Source organism: Neopelma chrysocephalum, unplaced genomic scaffold (genome assembly GCF_003984885.1).
Source record: "Neopelma chrysocephalum unplaced genomic scaffold, ASM398488v2 Primary Assembly neopelma1_77, whole genome shotgun sequence".
Taxonomy (NCBI): Eukaryota; Metazoa; Chordata; class Aves; order Passeriformes; family Pipridae; genus Neopelma; species Neopelma chrysocephalum.
In genome coordinates this window covers 6617030-6631982 of record NW_020897738.1, presented here as the reverse complement: position 1 = coordinate 6631982, position 14953 = coordinate 6617030, and the positions used below count along the sequence as shown (strand labels likewise).

Below are 14953 nucleotides of genomic sequence, written 5' to 3'. Positions count from 1 at the left end.
TGACAAGGCACGTGAGAACCCCTTCTCTCTAGATATACTGAAGATTCACCCCTAGAAATCCTGACTGACTCTCTGGGAGTCTCCTCATCATCCAGAGCATTGCATAACTTAGTGGGAGAGGAAACAACTGTACCTTTTGCTGCACAGTAGCTTGTCCCTGTGCAACCTGGGGCTGGATTGCTTTCTGCTGCTGTGCTGCTTGATGGTGCTTGAGTTTTAGAAGCTGCTGGACATGAAGTGGCTGTGCAACTACTGTCTGGCCTCCTGAAAATTACAAAAAATAATTAGAACTGTAAGAGTATTGCTTTGCTCCAGTAATCACAGCTTCCAAACACAGATTCTGCTTTTTACAGGCTTATACATCTGCATAGCTTTGAGCACTAATAACCCACTGGTTTTAATGGGAATAAGACACATGGATTTTGACACTGGAGAAAATTTCTTATCTAAGGGCATGAGTAAGCTAACTTCATGTTCTAACAATAACCTTCCTACTGGAAAAATTCTGTCCATACTACAGGAGACTTATGAAATACAATTCTTCTAATTTCCAATTTGCATTTTAAAAAAATTATGAAATCACTATGTCTTTATTTTTAAAATTCTATCTGTTCCTCTACTGTCATACACAGATTTAAAAAAAACTCCAACCATATCTGGCTAAAGATGCCAGATGCCAATCTCCAGGTTAAATGGAGTAAGAATAACCCTCTTTTGTTAAACAAAGGGGCATGCAACCTCTACAACTTCAGTTTTGAAAAAGTGTGAGTGTCCCACAGAAAACATTACTTAAAACATACCACTTTTAGAAAAGTGAGATTTAAAATTTTATTGTTCCAGCAAGCCTGTTCACATACCTGCTGCTTTCTGTGGCTGCCCAATGGCAACACTAATGCCTGCAACAGTAACAGGGAGTGTAGTGACTCCTGCTGATGACACAACAGCAGCTGGAACAGACACCACCGGAGGCTTTGCCAGAGCAACCTGGGCTGCTTGTGGAGTTTGGGCCTGGATCTGTCCTTGTGCTTGAAGCTGGGAAGCAGGAACACGAGTCTAAGCAGTAAGGAATGAAGATTATTGTACCGGCACAAAAATATTTGCTGCATATAACAGGTCATGACAAAGTAACAGTTGTAAATGTTTCTAAATATCATGGCTCCTGTACAGTAAGACAGCTCAGAGATGGTATCAGTGGGTAAATGCAATGCAAAGCTATTTACATTACAGCTGTCTCTGTTGTACTGCCTAAGCAATGCAGAGGGCACTTGTGTGTGTGTGAATGATCAGTACCCAGCTCATTTAAACCAGCAAAGAAAGTCAGATGTTTAAGGCTGTTTCTGCAAAGTCAAAGCCAACTCACCAGACGAGCGACCTGCAGGTTGGTCACCGTGGTGCCCGTGAGCACTGCGCCAGGACGAGGGGCTGTCACTGCAGTGAGCTGCTGGGTTTGCTGCTGCTGCTGCACTTGCACCTGTGCTGTTTGCTGCTGTGCCCCTTGCTGTGTCTGCTGCCCTGCCTGCTGCTGGGGCAGCTGCAGCTTCTGCTTCTGCAACTTGATCAGCTGCTCCTGCAAAAATCAAACACTTCCATAATTTTCAGATGTTTTACATTACAGGAAGAAAATGCAGAGGAATCAGAAGCTTAAAAGGATAAACGTTTTATACCAGACCATAGTTAAGATCTAGGAGCTAAGAATGTAACTCCTCTATACAACAGCTTGCTAGTGAGTAACAGTAAGTGCTTTACATCCTGCCCTAGTGGTACTGTGGAAAGGGCTGTCAGACTCACTGCCTGCATGTAATTTTAGTAGGATGAAATTTTAAGAGAGAATTACATTTCACTCTAGCCCAAGAAAACAGGATACAACACACACTGCTAATGATGCTTACAGGAACAACGAGAGCAATGTGCCCCGTTACTTCAGAAGCATTTCCTCACCTGTGACAATTTCCCTACGGTTTTTATTTGAGCTGGAGACTGGGCTTGTGCCTGAGCCTGGATCTGTGGGACCTGCACCTGAGCAGCCTGCTGCTGCTGCTGCCTCAGAAGCTGGAAGTGAGCAGGGGTGATGGTTTTGCCAGACAGCTGGACTGTTGGTGTAGCTGTGAATAAAGAAAAAGCAAAATGCTCTGAAGAAAGCTTTTCAACATTCCGTTTAATTCATTGACTTCACCCGAAAAGTCAAGCTGTTAAAATGCATATTTTTCTGCTTCAGCACACTTTGTGGACTTACTACAAATAACAACACATTAGCATAAAAATGATGTGAAAGCAGAGTAAATAATAAAATACGTGTGCCTTTCTTCAAAATGGTTTTTAGTCGAGACAGTCAATTCTAACATTTTACTGCTAGACTGTTAATAATCTTTTTAAATTGCAATGCCTAGGGGCCAAGCAGCTGTCTACTGCTACACTTTATCCAGAAACGCTGGAGAAAAATGTAATCTGAGCACCGACAATAAAGCAAGTTAAAAATCACAGTCCTGTTTGAGTTCCAGATCTTCAATATTGTGGGGCTGTGGTGATCTAACAACACACAGAAGCTCTGGGGCGCTTTAGGAAAACATCCCATGAACACGTGATTGTTACCTGGTGTAACTTGAGTGACCAAGGACCTGGTCTGGGCCTGCACAGGCGTGAGGTTGGTGGTCACCACGGCGGACGCTGTCACGGAGGTCACCGCGCGCACGCCCTGGGTGGAGGCGATGGTCACCAGCTCGCTGGAGGCAGCGGGAGCTGCTGCCGCTCTCTGCTGCGTGTGAACCACCTGGGCGGTGGCAGTGCCCCCCGAGGTCTGCAAAGGAACACACTCGGCATTGCCCACAGTCTCCAGGGCCTCACAGAAAGCTAGGGAACCTTCTGGAAACAGACTGTACAACTTTATCATAGAATCAGCTGGGTTGGAAGGGATCTCCAAGATCATCAAGTCCAACCCTTGATCCACTACCACTGTGGTTGCTAGACCATGGCACTGATGCCACATCCAGTCTCTTCCTAAAAACCTCCAGGGATGGAGAATCCACCACTTCCCTGGGCAGCCCATTCCAATGTCTGATCACCCTCTCTGGAAAGAAATTCTTTCTAATATCTAACCTAAACCTCCCCTGGCACAGCTTAAGACTGAGCCCTCTTGTCTTACTGAGAGTTGCCTGGGAAAAGAGACCAACCCCCACCTGGCTACGTCCTCCTTTCAGGTAGTTGTAGAGAGTGAGGAGGTCTCCCCTGAGCCTCCTCTTCTCCAGGCTGAACAGCCCCAGCTCCCTCAGCCTCTCCTCATAGGACTTGTGCTCCAGTCCCTTCCCCAGCCTTGTTGCTCTCCTCTGGACCTGCTCCAGCACCTCAATGTCCTTCCTGAACTGAGGGGCCGAGAGCTGGACACAGCACTCCAGGGGTGGCCTCACCAGCGCTGAGTCCAGGGGAAGAATCACTTCCTTGGACCTGTTGGCCACACTGTTCCTGATCCAGGCCAGGATGCCATTGGCCTTCTTGGCCACCTGAACAAGGTGTTATAAACTAACACAGAGTGAAAAAGGCCCAAATCCTTCTTATACTTTGATCAGCAGCTGGGTAAATCTTTTTCAAACAGGCTGGTCACCAAACACTTCACTACATTACAGAAATTTGATTTGAGTACCTTTCAATATTTTGCTTTATCTTCCAGAGTCCTAAACCATTAAAATAATAGTAATAAAGATCATAATTAACAAAGCACAAAACAGTTACAGTCTGAAAATGATCATGACATAATACATTGCTTTTAACAGCACTCATCTATAAACTATTTTTAATGGTATTAAGCATTTTTTTCTGATAAATTCTTCCAGTGTGTTCTGATGCTTTGGTAAGGGAGAGGGGTTGGATACAGAACCCTACCACGCACATGAAATTTGCAAGAAACAGAATTTCTGACAACGTGGAAAGCTAAAGAAGAAAACAGATATGCTGGTAAATCAAGCAACCAAGATCAGCCCAGGGACACAACTAGACATGATCTACTCACAGTCAACGTTCCAGGTATAACAGGTGAAGCCAGACGTTTATTGATGGGCTGAAAGGTGGCAGCAGGGACCCCAGCAACGGTGTTCACGATGACATTTCCACTCACTGTAGCTGAAAGCAAGCCAGGATTAAATGTGAGGTTCTGAAAACGAAAACCCAAATGTCCCAATATCTCCAATGCCCCATTATCAAACCTCCTTACCAGTCTGGATGCTCGTGCCCGTAACTGCTGTTTTGATGGTGCCCGCCTAATTAGAAGACAATTAAAGTAACAGTTCAGAAAAACCACAGAAAGAGCCTGAACACAGCTCTCACTCTAACCATGCTGTTTAACACAATGCTGTAGTCCAGAAGTGACAAAATAAGAAAAATGCAACAGAACACACAGATATTTCTGCAGTTGTTCCTTGATTCTCCAGATCAACAACAGCTCATATATAGATTAGGATTCTGCCACACTAATGAGCAGTTCTAAACCAGTCAAGTGGGTGGCAAATACTGGTCATTTGACATCCCTGTTGCAGAAGAAGGGAGTAATATCTTACTCTGGCACACCACAGACAACCCCTCACACAGGAACATCACTAAGCACTAGATACACAGCAATATTATGGGTTAGAACCCATCCTCTGTGTCTTCCTGCAAAAGCTGTAGTATTCTTGCCCTTTAACAAGCAAAATAAAACCACCACTGCCTGCACACATTAGTGTGCAAACTGGATTGGCTCTAAAAACAAAAGCCTCAGACCAGTCATCAGATTCATTAAAACAAGACTCTAGATTTAAGGAAGACATGCAAAATTTGCACAAATTTGCAGTAAAACCATCATGGTATATCCTGTAGGATGCAACACTCCACTTGCCTTGCAAAAGTTAATAAAGTTGTGGTTTTTAAGCTCCTTTAACAGAGTGGTTCTTTCAGCTATATTCTCTTTATTCTCCAAGTTCTCTGTATAAATACTTTTCACTGACTGTGTAAATGTATTCGCTCAGACTTCCTTAAATTAAACTGAAAAAGGAAAAATCTTTGCATGGTGTTTTCCCACCTTAGAACACCAACACCTATAGCTACAATGGTACGAACAGTCTTGATAAAGGAGGAAAACAGAACATACCCAGGGGGAAAAAAGCAAGAAACACCTTTTATCTCACTATACTGACCGAAAATTCTCACTTTCCAGAGAAAATCCAACACAAACATGGCACACACAGAAGAGCTGAAGCTACTACATCAGAGACACCAAGCTCTCCCTTTCTTACCAATACTGCTGTGTTGGCCACAGTAGTGACTGCAGTCTGCACCACTGCCTGTGGCTGCTGAACTACCTGTGCCTGTGGCTGTGGCTGAGGCTGGGCCTGTGCCTGCTGCACCGTGGGCTGCTGTGCTGGCTGCTGCCCCGCCTGCTGCTGCTGGGGCTGGGGGCCTGTCTGCTGCTGGGCCCTCTGCTGCTCAGCCAGCGCCTGGAAAGCAAAGAGGAGCCTTCAGTCCCCAAGCATGTAACAAGCAGGATGTGTTTTTTTTTAAAAAACAAAATAAAGCGACAAACAAACCCCCTTTAATTCTAACCACAAAATCCCTTTAATCCTAACCACATACTACATGCATATGTGCACAGACAGCTCACAAATCTCCCTGCACTCTCCAAGTCCAGGTTACATGACCTGACTAGTTTCAAACCACAAGCTATACTCATGGTTATAGGCTCAGAGCATAGCACAGCAAGCAACTTACCACCCACAAACAAGGACAAGTAGCTCTTTCTGAATAATATAAGAAAGGAGGCTACAGAATGGTCAAGAATAAAGCAAGATGTATACATGTTTCTAATATCTTTTCCCAAAAGATGCTCCTTGTTGTTTAATGAGCCTGAGTGTGACAGCAGGCCCGAGGAAAGGTCCCACTTTAGGCCTTGGATATCTAAACCCCAGTATGTGAACAATCTGCAGCTGCTCATAACATCTACTGTATTGCCAAACTCGTCCCAGGAGGCACCTTTGCTCATACCTCCTCTTCTGTCTAATGTTTTAATGACTTCAGTCCCATGTGCAGCTGAGATGGAGACCATACCTTTTTCTCTTTGGCAATACGTTCTGCTCGGAGGGACGCGACTTGAATTGGAGGAAGTGGCTTATCATAGTTGATTCCACTACAAACAATGATAAGGCAAAGCACACAACAGTTAAAAATAACTGAAACTTAAAAAGGGAAGGAAAGACAGCACTTTTAGACAGTTCATAACTCTCGTAAGACGGGGAGTGCCCACCTTTCTGCAAGCACCGATGCGTGCTTTGGATTCTTCTGGAAAGGATTCATGCCAAGCCTGAAATTGAGCAAAACTGTGTTACTTGAGATAGAAAAAGCTTAAAACCAGTATTTAATTTCACACTTTTTAGCACATGACACTGCAATTTTGGTGAAGTTTGCATGATACTCCCACCAGTACTGAAGCCTGCATACAGACACACATTTTAAGAAGTACTCAGAAAATACACTAAATAAATACAGAAAACGTGCAGGAAGATACATAGAAAAGAATGTATTATTAAACAGCACTAAAATTTTACAATTCAGGAAAAGGGATATAAAGTAGATTAAAAAAAAAAAACAACTCAGTGCTGTGCTGCTCTTAATGAGAAAGAGCAAATTCTTGCAGTGAGTAAAGTCTAACCCAAACATATTGGAGCTGTCCAGTAACACAGGACACAGAGAGAGAGATCAAGGACAGAGAAACAGAGTGTAGAATAACTCTTGGTTGTGAGAGCAGTTCTGAGCACAGTTTCCAGGAGATCTGTGGTAGCAGGGAGATCAAATGATCCCAGGGAAACTTACAGAGGTTTGATAGGTGGACTTCTTTTCCCTGCAATCATTTTCATCATCTCAAAATGGTTAGTATAGAGCTGCGTGTGGGTTGCACCCTCGTCTTGAGCATAGATCTGATTGGTACGAAGTGGGCGGCTGTTTTTAGTCTAAAAAAAAAGAAAACAAACCAACTTTCAATTGCAAACACACCCACGTGGCACTTTGTCTATGTATAAACACAGGGTGCGCTTGTAGATTATTTAAAAACGTACTCCAACATATCTATCACAGACTGGTTTCTGCCTCGTGTCACTGATAACTTACTGTTACACAAAACTCTATGGGAAATATATAAAGAAAGAGCAAAATAAGGAGCAGTTCTCACGGTCACACTGGCATCAGCACTTGGGGACATACAAAATGGCAAACTCTAATTTGAAAAAGAATCTTTGCTTTAGTTTAGATTTTGCAAGTTTAATTCAGTACCCAAACGAAGAGCCCATTAGTTTATAGTTATGCACAGCGCACACGTAAGATAATAAAACAAAACCATCACTGCACTGCTCTCCCAACAAAGCTATGTTAACATCCACACACCATGCCACTCTAACACTTGGATTCTCCTAAGCAGAAACTGCCAGTCAGGGACAAACCTCCTTATCAGTCAGAGAATGGGACTACAGCAGAAGTTCCAGATTCTCTGCCCAGCTCTGTCACTAAATTGCTGTGTGGTTTGGAAGAAGGTGTTCACAGTCATGGAATTGATTTTTGTTTCTGTAGCGTCCTATCATCCTCATTTACTAAAAGGTGTTTCAGGCATCAAATTCACTATATATTTGTAATCCACTTAGACTCTAGTATGAAGTTTATTCTTACAGATCCTAAGTACCATCAGGATAAGTTACATGGTTGTTAGGTGGAAAAATACCCACTACAGTTTAAGTGAAATCACAAACTTCTTGCATGATCTAAAATTTATCTATCAAATCCAAAAGCTGAAGTCTGGTGTCAATCCACTGTATCAACAAAGAAAGGAAAAATAAATTTGGAATTTTAATTGATGTTTCAGAACTCAAGTAACACTCAACATGGATCTCATATGAATTATCTGCCCACCTCCATTGCTGCTAAATACCACAGTGTCTAGATTTGATTTTGAAAGAATACCAATGCACACCTTATAAATACTTTTTGTCTTCTTTTTAGGATTAGCTTCGTACATTAGCTGTAAAATAAGAAGGAAAGTTAGATGATCTTTTGTGGAAGATTTTGTTCAGGTGCTTTTTCTTTTCAAAGAAATCACATAAAATAAGTGGAAATCCTGATGAGAATAATTTAAAAAAATCTTTTTAAAGTTATTTATTTACACTGTCGAAACGTTTAACAAAAAAAAAAAAACAACACGAGTGTTTATGGAGATAAGGAAAAAAAACTCTACGAACTTAAGGTAAAAAATAGAGACGCATCACTCTATGTAAACTCACCTTTCCTTCTTCCCGTGGAATAATGACATTCTCGTATCTGTTCCGGCACTGTTTTGGGGAGCGATAGACTCTGCTGCACGAGTTAACAACGTCACTCACAAGGTCCCAGTTGGGAGTGTGTGCTGGTGACACAACAGCAAGATTTAAAGGAAGCTCCAGCAGCTGCTTCACTGCCTGCAACAGATAAAGATGACAAATGGTTACCATCTTCCAAACCTACCCTTATCTGCGTGTCCACACATCATTACCACAATGAGACAGATAGCTCAGGGCTAAGGCTCTGTGTTCACCTGCACTGACAGAGAATAAATAAACATAAAGTGCTATTATGCAGATTGATGTGCAAGGAAACCCTTGGAGACTGGTATGAGAGGGACAGAGAGCTGCCATTCAAGTGCTGCCCTCCTCTCAGAAGTGAGGAGAACCTTAGATGTGTTATCCTGTGTCCAGCCAGCACAACTACTCTGAAACGTAATAGTAAGTGGTTTCTAAAACAAAAACAGGCCTTAATCACACATTTTGTAGTTTAACCTTAAATTCCTCCTTAAAGGAACACAAATGACAGGCAATCTGTTCTGAGTTATGTCAGCAAAATGCCAAACTAGCCATTAAGAATTAGAAATAACCTTGAAGAAATAAAGTTACAGGAATAACAACATAATAACAACAGAGACTGCTGGTATCTTCTGACCTGCAGAAGTGCCCAGTCTTCGCTGATCAACCACTCTGGATTATCCTGTCCAGCCTCAGTAGCTGGTTTGACAAGTGTTGGCAAAGGCTTTGCAAACTGTGTCTGTTGTTTCAACAAGATGTTCTTCTTTTGCTCTTTGCCCTCTCGGCGCATTTTCAACATTCCTGGAGTTGCTCGATCAAAAAGTGAACGAGGTGGAATAACCGTCTCTCCATGACGTTGCTTCTTCTTCCTACCTGCAGCTAAGACATAAAATAAAACATTACTGGCAAACAGATACTGCCATTCTTTGATTCCTCTACTTATAGCTGCAAAATGTTCCTACATGTACAGAGCATTCCATGCTGCCTCTGAAAAGCTTAGTGAGCTATTAGACAGAGTCTGGTATAAAGTAAGACCAGCCTTGTCATAACTCACATAGTAGAATGTCTGTTTTCTAAAACTGTCTTTAAGGACATCTATGTGTCTAAAAAGACGACACATCATAAGAACGGGGCCTTCCAGTGATTCTGCTGGTTCAAGGCCACAGTGAGACAAGAAATTCATCTCTTCAAACCTGCAAATTTGATCTTTACTGGACCAGACATGGAGAAGAGATGAAAAATCCTGTTTTTTTTAACTTTCAGCAATACATCTCGGAACAGTTTTGAGCAAACACTTACCAGATGGATCTGTTTTGTGTCGTTTACGCTCCTTCCTGACATACACTGGGGGCAATTTTGATTCTGGAATAGGGGTGGTGTCATACATCAGGCACATAACAGAGTCTATGTAGATATCATTGTCATCCTGTGGTGGAGTAGGAGGAGTCCAAAGCTGCACAGAACAAAATGTGTAAGTACTGCAGCATTAAATCTCCACTGATCTTTATGTTTCAAGAAAATAAAAAGCCTGTTTAGGCTGCCTGGTGTTATTTTTACTTACCGGCATAATTTCAGTTTGTCCATCTGGACCTTCATAGACATATTCCTACACAGCAAAAAGAGAACACAATTCAAATGATCCAACTGAACCTTGAAGGGAAAAGATATTCTCAGAATAACTGTTAAGAAATACAATATTAATAAAAACAAGACTAATCAGGAATTACTTTGTGGTATGCATCCTCCCGAGTGTAGGTTAGAAGTTCCTCTTCATCCTCCCAAAGCATTTTTTGCTCTTTTTCCTTTAACTCCTTCATATGCTGGATTTCCCAAGCTTTCTTTGCACTTTTCAGTTCCATCTAGATGAAAGTAAGACTCCTTAGAAACTTTATGCAGTAACAGACGCTGGATTAGAAGCCATCAATTCGTATTTTTATGGATAAACTCCCTGAACTTTGACATTTTCAGGCACAGAAATCATATAGCAATTTCTTAACATGTACTTTCATAATCATTTAGAAGATATTTCTTGGTCTCTGTTGAGGGTTTTTAAACCATCAAAATAAAGCCATCAGAGAATTTCAGTTAAACAGTGAAGACAACCAGAACACGGGCTCACTGAAATTAATGAAATTTTTCCCCTGTTACAGATGGAGTACAACAAATATTTGCTGAGCCAGGCTGAATGCAATTCCCATTTTATAAAAAAGAAATTAAGAACTGACACCTGGTTAAACCAGACAATCCCAAAATAATGAGCTCTCTGTAAAACATTATGCTCTTCATAAAGTACAGGGAGAAAAGATCACAGAAGTGCCTACAATATATTCCACATCATTGACGAAACTTTCATTTTATACTGAAAATATAATAAACGTTGTTCTGTGACAGAACAACATGGAAAAGATTGGTTGTTTTACCTCATTCAACCGTGGCTCATTGTCCTCAACTGAACCGTGGAAGAGCTCTAGATAATTCAAAGCATACCTCTCAATTGGAGTCAGCTGAGAGAACATATCAAGGGGGGAAAAAAATGTTAGTTTTAGGATAATAAAAGAAATGTTATCTAAAGTATCAAAGCTCTCCTTAAAACTCATCCCCCTCTCTGATGCTTAACATCTTAAATCAGTGGGAGATCTCCCATTCATTTCATGAGAGTATCAGTCCCATAGACAACAAAGTTGCTTTAAGGCCAGACTGCAAAGAAATTGAAATATTTGAACTACACATTACTTTTTAACCAGATATTCATAGAGAGACATGGTACCTGATCCACAACAGCAACTAACTCCTGCAGCTGTGAGGGCTCTTCATAGTATTTTGTCTCGTAGAGCTCTGAGATTAAAGGTTCAATGCTTGACTCGGATCCTATTTCTCGTATGTGATCATTTGACTCCTCATCCTCTCGTTCAATACTGTTGAGGGCCTTTCAGAAGGACATAATTTAAAAATAATTAAGACTTCAAAAACATGGAAAAGAAAACCCATAGGAAGTTCACTGAAATGCAACTCAAGTTTCTGGAGTAAGTCTCTGCTGCAGCAAGAGAAACAGCCCTCAGAAAGTATAAAACTCAGCTGTGGGCTTTTGGAAGCTTTGCCACAAGGAGAATGATAAAACAATGTAAAACTACCAGAAAAAGAGACTGACAGAATTTACCCAAATAAAATGAGATTAGACAGCTGTTCAATACTAATGTTGCACAGCTGTATTCTTAATGTATGTGTTAATAATTACCTCTATGAAAGGTCTTGCAACTTTAGGTGAAATATTTTCTGCTGGAGATGGCTCTTGAGAAAGTACTACAAATTCTTCTGCTTTAACTCTAAATCCAGAATCCTCCATAGGAGAATGAACCTCAAACAATTCCTGAATTGTTTGCTTCATAAATAGAAAGGAAAAAAAGAGAAATTAATTCAGCCTTTGGGAGCATTCTATTTTTTAATATATTGGAAGTGCCAGGCAAGATGGACTGGCTTCATCAGTGCAGTCACTGTCTCATGCATCTTCAGAGCAGCAATTGAGAACTTATCTCTCTAAATGCCCAAACTTTATATTTCATAATTTTAAAGCTGTTCAAACCTTCATCCCCACAAGCTCTACAGAGTTTTGCAGCAGGGTGAAGAAATCAGAATATATTAAGTCACAGAGGTGATGTCTGTGCATCACTATGCAAGTAACAGAACAAAAGCAGATGGACAGTATTTGAGAGAATGTGGCCCAAACACTGAGAGTTCAAGCAATCATGAAATCCAATATGCTTGCTATTTAATTCTAGCCCAAACAGACTTCTACTAAAGTGTTACTAAACACTCCAGCACAGATGCTTGAATTTATTAAACACTGCAACACAGGTGTTTCAATGTATTCTGAATATTAACTTACCTGTGTTAAAAAGGCCATTGAATAGTCATTTCCCTGAGCAGCTACTTCTCTGATCAAGTCCTTTGTGCCATTTTTCAAAAGTTTCTCTTCTACAGAATTACCACTGACAAGCCTAAGAAAAAAGGAAAAAGTATAGCAATCTGATAAGTCATTTCCAAATCATGTTTCAGAAACAAAAAGATAAATTGTCCTTAGAGAGTAACACAAGACTCTTAAAATGTAGTAGTTTGTGGGGGTTTTTTTAGTTCTGGTACAGACCTAGAAAAAAACACGCTATCACCTCCACTTTAAAGTTTTCTTTTAGTAATTCATGTAATAAAAAAACACTCCAACGACATAAAGAATCTCACTTGAAAAATTTCATGTAGACTAAGAGACAAAACCTATGCAGGTATTTGGTGTTAAACCCCATACACATTTTCCCATGATACCTTGGCATCTTTTAAATTGAAGTGAGGTGAAGTTTTCATATGGTTTCCACTTTATTCCAGACCATACAGGGCAGCACTATTTGGAATAACCTTACATTAAAGCATGTTAAAGAGCAGACGTTGATTGCAACCATTACCTGTATATATGGATATCTTTACATCTCCCAATTCTGTCACACCATTCCTGAGCTTTTGCATCCATCACTGGGTTTAGATCATTGTCATAGAACACAACAGTGTCTGCCTCAACAAGATTGACTCCAGTGGAACGACTGTGAGAGGAAAGGATGGCACAGAAAATGCGCTTGTCTCTGTTGAAAATTTTCATCAGCTCCTACAAAAACAGAATCAAAGCAAGGAGTAAATAAACACATACACAAAAGAAAATACCAAACAGAATTCACTATAGCTCAATAAAAAACAAAGTTTTTTATTGAAAACTTGGAACAAGTGCAAGTGTTTCAAACTGAATAAGGAATTAGGCAAATTTCCTTCCCTTGCTGTAGTGTATAAAAGCCTGAGCAGCAAATATTGCTGTACCAGTGGCCAACTGTTAGGGCACACTTACCTGCCGTTGTTCCTGGTTGGCATATTCATCAATCCTCACAAACGTGAGGAAATGGAAATTCAGGAACAACTCCAGTATGTCCAACATCAGAATCATCTGTGACAAAATCAGCACACGGCGCCCTTCAGATTTCAACTTCTGAAGCAAGACAGCAAGGGCTTCTAATTTTCCTATAATTCAAACAAAAAAAAAAACAATAATGGTTTTATATAGGAATTCCACTGCTGTGACACAGGAAATTACTGAAATATTGTCAGCAAATATTTTTGCTTTACCTGAGTCATACTGCACCAGTCGGAGGTCGGGGAACTGCAGCAAGTGAGGAGTTGTCAGCTTTTGCAACTGGTGCAAGTGCGGAGCTGCCTTCTGCCTCAGGCTGTGCTTGAGGAGTTTAAGTCTGTGACTATAGGAAGGGGGAGGATTTGCTACATATAAACATGGGGGAGCAGCAACTGCAGCTGGCAACACGAAGAGAGCCCTGTGAAAAGCATCAAAACAAGGGAATACCAATTTAAAAAGCTACACACAAAATGATCATTTATAATCATAGATGGCAGCAATAATTTTCAGCCTGTCAAATGCTATCCACTACATGCTGGTCTTGGCTAAACTAGTTTGTGCCTGCATCTCTGGATCTTAACTCTTGTTAATTGGCTCACAAGTAAATCCAAAGTGTACAAATGTAAGCTTAAGTATGGTCAGTTAAATCTGGTTTTGAAATTAGGAATGAGACACTGAAAACTCTTTATTATAAAGATCCTGAATGAAACAGAAGTGACTGTCATTTTTATGTCCATGCTGAACATCACTTACTGCTAAATATATCAGTCTAAACCAAAAAAGCTCATGAACAGAAACACAGGTTCTGTGAAAAAGAGTGTTTTAGAAATAACTAGACGTGGTAAAGGCTTATAAGGCAGAGTCCCACATTACCTGTCAACAACATCTTTTAGAGATTCTTGTTGCTGAACCAAGCTCAGGATCATTTCTTGCAAAGGGTTACTCGTTCCTCCGGAGGCACTTGAAGAAAGGCAACAGTTGACAAAGCCAGCCCACCTCCAGCTGTTGGCTTCACTGGGAGCCAGCTGGGAGGGCTTCCTTTCCCCAGCCAAAGAGCAAACACTCAGCACGTCTCTGCCGTACACCGGGGCCCGCGAGCAACGGCGCTCGTTGCCGGAAAATATCCTGTCCAGGCGCTCCTTCAGAAGCCGGTTCTTCTCCTCGTACGTCTCCTTCGCCAAGAAAAGTTGGAAAAAAACCACATTTGCTGCTCATCACAATCACCGAGGAATATGAGTTCCTTTAGAATGAAGCTATGAGGGTCAGAGTACTGTGTGCTTTATACCACCAGCATCTCACTTTGTAACTGCCACTGAGACCAGTCACAAAAGGCACAAATTTCAGACAAAATTTGCAGACTGCAGCTAAATTCAATTCATATTAGGGAGTCAATTCTATCCTAGTTTAGTATCTTCTCATTTTTTTTGAAGTACATTTTCGTAGCTTTGGAAATAAAACAAAATTAATCATTAATATTTGGGACATTTCAATTAACACATTAATTGATAAGGTGCTGGTCCTTGCACAGTTTGATATATACTTGATGTTTCCTGATGCTTTAGAAGTTGCTTGAGTATCTTTTCTAAAAACTTCTTAAGATTAGAAATCTATTAAAATTTGCCTGTCTTTGTGTTCAACACACATAGAAAATCTCATGATTCCTTAATTTATGCAT

General features: G+C 40.9%; 1 protein-coding gene across 3 annotated transcripts in view; it reads right to left on the bottom strand.

The window, feature by feature from the left end:
• Positions 1-14953, bottom strand: part of LOC113970651 (E1A-binding protein p400-like) — a 48685-nt gene that overhangs the window by 5745 nt on the left and 27987 nt on the right. For 2 of the 3 annotated variants that reach the window (XM_027689793.1, XM_027689794.1), the window contains 25 exons: positions 14152-14450; positions 13494-13696; positions 13219-13388; positions 12788-12984; positions 12220-12331; positions 11572-11715; positions 11104-11262; positions 10757-10840; positions 10064-10195; positions 9898-9942; positions 9636-9789; positions 8974-9215; positions 8283-8456; positions 7976-8023; positions 6829-6965; positions 6263-6319; positions 6067-6145; positions 5259-5459; positions 4202-4247; positions 4001-4110; positions 2590-2794; positions 1939-2102; positions 1361-1567; positions 858-1032; positions 134-264 (listed from right to left, as the gene is read on the bottom strand). In XM_027689793.1, coding sequence (XP_027545594.1) covers positions 134-264; positions 858-1032; positions 1361-1567; positions 1939-2102; positions 2590-2794; positions 4001-4110; positions 4202-4247; positions 5259-5459; positions 6067-6145; positions 6263-6319; positions 6829-6965; positions 7976-8023; positions 8283-8456; positions 8974-9215; positions 9636-9789; positions 9898-9942; positions 10064-10195; positions 10757-10840; positions 11104-11262; positions 11572-11715; positions 12220-12331; positions 12788-12984; positions 13219-13388; positions 13494-13696; positions 14152-14450 — 3675 coding nt within the window. Of the gene's footprint in view, positions 1-133; positions 265-857; positions 1054-1360; positions 1568-1938; positions 2103-2589; positions 2795-4000; positions 4111-4201; positions 4248-5258; positions 5460-6066; positions 6146-6262; positions 6320-6828; positions 6966-7975; positions 8024-8282; positions 8457-8973; positions 9216-9635; positions 9790-9897; positions 9943-10063; positions 10196-10756; positions 10841-11103; positions 11263-11571; positions 11716-12219; positions 12332-12787; positions 12985-13218; positions 13389-13493; positions 13697-14151; positions 14451-14953 lie in introns of all 3 variants that reach the window. The other variant, XM_027689796.1, reaches the window with a different exon arrangement.